We start from the raw sequence: 3,922 nt of genomic DNA, 5'->3' as shown, positions 1-3,922 counted from the left end.
TGAGAGCAAGTGTAACAATTACTGAGTGAGAGCAGGTGTGAAGATTACTAAGTCACAGCAGGTGTGAAGATTCCTGATGAGAGCAAGTGTAACAATTACTGAGTGAGAGCAGGTGTGATGATTACTGAGTGAACGCAGGTGTAATGATAAGTGAATGAGAGCAGGTGTGATGATTACTGAGTGAACGCAGGTGTAATGATAAGTGAATGAGAGCATCTGTGACTATTAATGAGTGAGAGCAGGTGTAATTATCACCGATGAGATGGGAGCAGGTATGACGATTACTGATGAAAGCATGCGTGACAATTACTGAGTGACAGCAGGTGTGATTATTACTGAGTAAGAGCAGGTGTGATGATTATTGAGTGAAAGCAGGTGAGATGATTACTGATAAGATGAGAGCAGGTGTGACAATTACTGAGTGAGATCAGGTGTGACGATTACTGAGTGAAAGCATATGTGATGATAACTGAGTGAGAGCAGGTGTGAATATTACTAATGAGCTGAGAGCAGGTGTCAAGATTACTGAGTGAAAGCAGATGCGATAATTACTGAATGAGAGCAGGTGTGATGATAACTGAGTGAGAGCAAGTGTGATTATTACTGAATGAGAGCAGGTGTGAAGATTACTGATGAGCTGAGAACAGGTGTGATGATTACTGAGTGAAAGCAGGTCTGTTGATTACTGTATGAGTGCAGGTGTGACGATCACTGAATGAGAGCAGGTGTGACGATCACTGAATGAGAGCAGGTGTGATGATTACTGAATGACTGCAGGAATGACAATCACTGAGGAGCAGGTGGGAAGATTACTGAGTGAGAGCAGGTGTGAAAATTACTGAATGAGAGCAGGTGTGATGATTACTGAGTGAAAGCAGGTGTGATGATTACTGAATGACTGCAGGAATGACAATCACTGAGGAGCAGGTGGGAAGATTACTGAGTGAGAGCAGGTGTGAAGATTACTGAATGAGAGCAGGCGTGTGGAGCCAAGGAGAATCTGTGGTCATGGAAAATCAAAGTTAAAAATCAGGCTAAACAAATAAAAACACTGAAATAAGTCATACAGAAACATACTGACACACGAAGAGAAAAATGCAGAAAACTCAAACTAAGAAACAGCAAACACCAAAGCTAAAGTTTTATTTTAGATATTTTAGTTCTTGCATCACTATATTTAACTCATTTTATACCACAAGATTGTCCTTTCCTTGTCATCTTAWTTCCACTTCCCCTCGACTTCAACAGACAGAGATCTTTACCTGCTGCAGTATTTTTTGTTCGGTGTCTCTGCAATGACAGTGTCGCTCCATTTCAAGCCTTAGAGATCCGTTCCCGTTCTTSAAAACTAACATTTGCTTGTTTTTATCATGTTGTGATTTTTCTCTATGCCCTTAAAGTAGCCTTGATCTGTTAATTAGATCATCTCTAAATAAACTTTCTCCTCATAATTATTTTTCTTTAGTTTTTTTTGTTTCATTTTGCTTGCCGTGTAAGAAGTATTATCTCTTTTCTGTTCTTCACACCCACAGGTTGCTGGTCCTGAAGCAGCCTACGGTCAGAAGGGTGAGAAGGGTGAACCGGCAGTGATTGAACCTGTAAGCTCCAAATCTGGGTTTATTACCAGCGCTCAGCATCTTAGCTTCTGTTAAAACTGCAAAATTGTCTGACAAAACGCTAAGAGTGAAACAATGTTTGTAATCTAAAGGGCATGCTAATCGAAGGACCACCGGGACCAGCCGGCCAAGCTGTGAGTATAAAGACTAAACAAAGTCAGAACTGATCAGCTGAGTGTCCAGAAWCCAGACTGATTTTTATAACTTAAATGTGTTTGTTTAGGGTCTTCCAGGTCCCCCAGGTCTACAGGGACCCCCCGGTGTTGCTGGAGATCCTGGTGACAGAGTGAGTTAACATAAGGTTTTGTTGATGTGATGTAAATACATCTGTGTTCAGAATGAATAAAGTTACAAAGCTGGCACATCTTAAAGTTAATTTAAGTCATAAAACCGATCAGCTGATGATCTATAATAATAATAATAATAATAATAATAATAATAATAATAATAATAATAATAATAATAATAATAATAAATGATGGTGACCCTCTGTGCTGCAGGGTCCTCCTGGCCGCCCCGGTCTACCAGGTGCCGATGGTTTGCCAGGACCTCCTGGTACCATGTTGATGCTGCCGGTAAGTCCACAAACACAAACGGYTACCTCAGCACATCTGCAGCAGCTGGAGGAGTGATGTCAAATATTAGAGTTGATTTTAAAGAGTTTTGTGTTTTTGAACAGTTTCGTTTTGGTGGAGACGGGGAGAAGGGTCCGGTGGTGTCCGCACAGGAAGCCCAAGCCCAGGCCATCCTTTCCCAGGCTAGAGTAAGTAGACTGGTCTCAGAGATGAGGAACCCCTAAACACACACACACACACACACACACACACACACACACACACACACACACACACACACACAGCCGTAGGGGTGCAGGAAGAGGACGGTAACTGAGAGTTTTTTGGCCCCTTCCCTGCATTTTGTCGGCTTTGCAGGACTAAAATAAAAACATTGCTTTGAACAGGTGGGCCAGCAGGAGGCAAAGTTAAAAATACTTTAGGGTCATTTTATTTATACGTGGGTTAAAGCAACAGGTACAGGAAACATTGTGTTTTTGTAGAAGAAGCAGTTAAAATATACATATTTTTGCAGTTTTTCTTTACTTTAATTAGTTCTCAAAGTAAACTCGGCCATTATCGAGGGTAAGAGTATCCATAAATGTTTGTTGGGTAAATGTGTTGTCTTTAGGGTTTGTTTAGAAAAAGAGGTGTTTGTTTTCATTAATTTGACCTAAACTCTATGTAAAAAGGTGAAGTACACAAATAAAAAACATCAACCAACATGAAAATACAAAAAAAATCAAAAGATTGTTAGGTTGGTGTTAATGTGTAACATGTTTTTAAGACAATAAACAGATGTTTCCAAGCATGAATTTTGGCCCTAATGGCTTGCCATACTACCAGCTCTCACCCTCCTCTGTTGGTGTRGAACACAAGGAACCCAAAACATTTTCTGAACAGCTGATTTGAAACAACCGTTCATGCATTGCTTTGGCATAGAGTGCTTTAGAATACGCTCCCTTTTAGAGAAATTTAAAAACACTCATGAACTCAACATAGTCTTCATCTCTACATCTGTACTTTGTTCAGGTCCACCACAGGACATAAACTGTGGGAACTGATGTGGGTTTTAACTCTGCATCAGAATCAGGTCAAGAGAARGACTCTAAATGTGGATTATAGTAAAATTCTGGATCTAATCTCACAAGCTGCTTTCTTTCAGGAAATATTGAGCCTTTCAGAAAGACTTTCACATTGTTCGAAATTGATACATGAACACAGTTTTTCATTCTTTAAAACAATTCAGTGCATGGATTTAGATGAGATAAAAATGTGCATTCTTTATAWAGTACAAAATGTAATATTCATCAGAATGATCAGAAACAAATATTCAGTAAGGTTTTATGAGTTGACGTTTCTCTGACTGGATGATGGTTTTGTCTCTGGTCTGCAGTTGGCTATGAGGGGCCCCCCAGGACCGATGGGTTTGACTGGAAGATCTGGACCTGTGGTGAGTTTTGATTATGAGTTTGGTTTTATGTGTCTGCAGGCAGATTTCTTCTTCTTTAGCTTCTGTCCTGTTTTTCAGTTTTCTGCAGAGCTCAAACAACAAATTCAAGAAAACCTGCAGCTCAGTTTAGATGAGTTAGCTGTGAGTTAGCTTTGAGTTATCTGTGAGTTAGCTGTGAGTTAGCTTTGAGTTATCTGTGAGTTAGCTGTGACTTAGCTGTGAGTTAGCTTTGAGTTAGCTGTGAGTTAGCTTTGAGTTAGCTGTGAGTTAGCTGTGAGTTAAAAAAAAAAGAAAAAAAT

The 3,922-nt window shown here is 39.9% G+C and overlaps 1 protein-coding gene and 1 long non-coding RNA gene across 2 annotated transcripts in view; both read left to right on the top strand.

The window, feature by feature from the left end:
* Positions 1-1,522, top strand: part of LOC106526407 (uncharacterized) — a 2,624-nt gene extending 1,102 nt beyond the window's left edge. Inside the window, exon 3 of the long non-coding RNA XR_001311252.1 lies at positions 113-1,522. This is a non-coding gene — a long non-coding RNA (uncharacterized LOC106526407). The remainder of the gene's footprint in view (positions 1-112) is intronic.
* The window catches only part of col11a1a (collagen, type XI, alpha 1a), a gene marked incomplete in the record, with an annotated part of 84,935 nt that overhangs the window by 26,399 nt on the left and 54,614 nt on the right, over positions 1-3,922 (top strand). Inside the window, 6 exon segments of the mRNA XM_014021010.1 lie at positions 1,533-1,598; positions 1,709-1,750; positions 1,840-1,902; positions 2,117-2,191; positions 2,296-2,379; positions 3,567-3,623. Coding sequence (XP_013876464.1) covers positions 1,533-1,598; positions 1,709-1,750; positions 1,840-1,902; positions 2,117-2,191; positions 2,296-2,379; positions 3,567-3,623 — 387 coding nt within the window.

Source organism: Austrofundulus limnaeus, unplaced genomic scaffold (genome assembly GCF_001266775.1).
Source record: "Austrofundulus limnaeus strain Quisiro unplaced genomic scaffold, Austrofundulus_limnaeus-1.0 Scaffold275, whole genome shotgun sequence".
NCBI lineage: Eukaryota > Metazoa > Chordata > Actinopteri > Cyprinodontiformes > Rivulidae > Austrofundulus > Austrofundulus limnaeus.
Note: the sequence above shows the minus strand (reverse complement) of the source record. Positions and strands in the feature narration are given on the sequence as shown.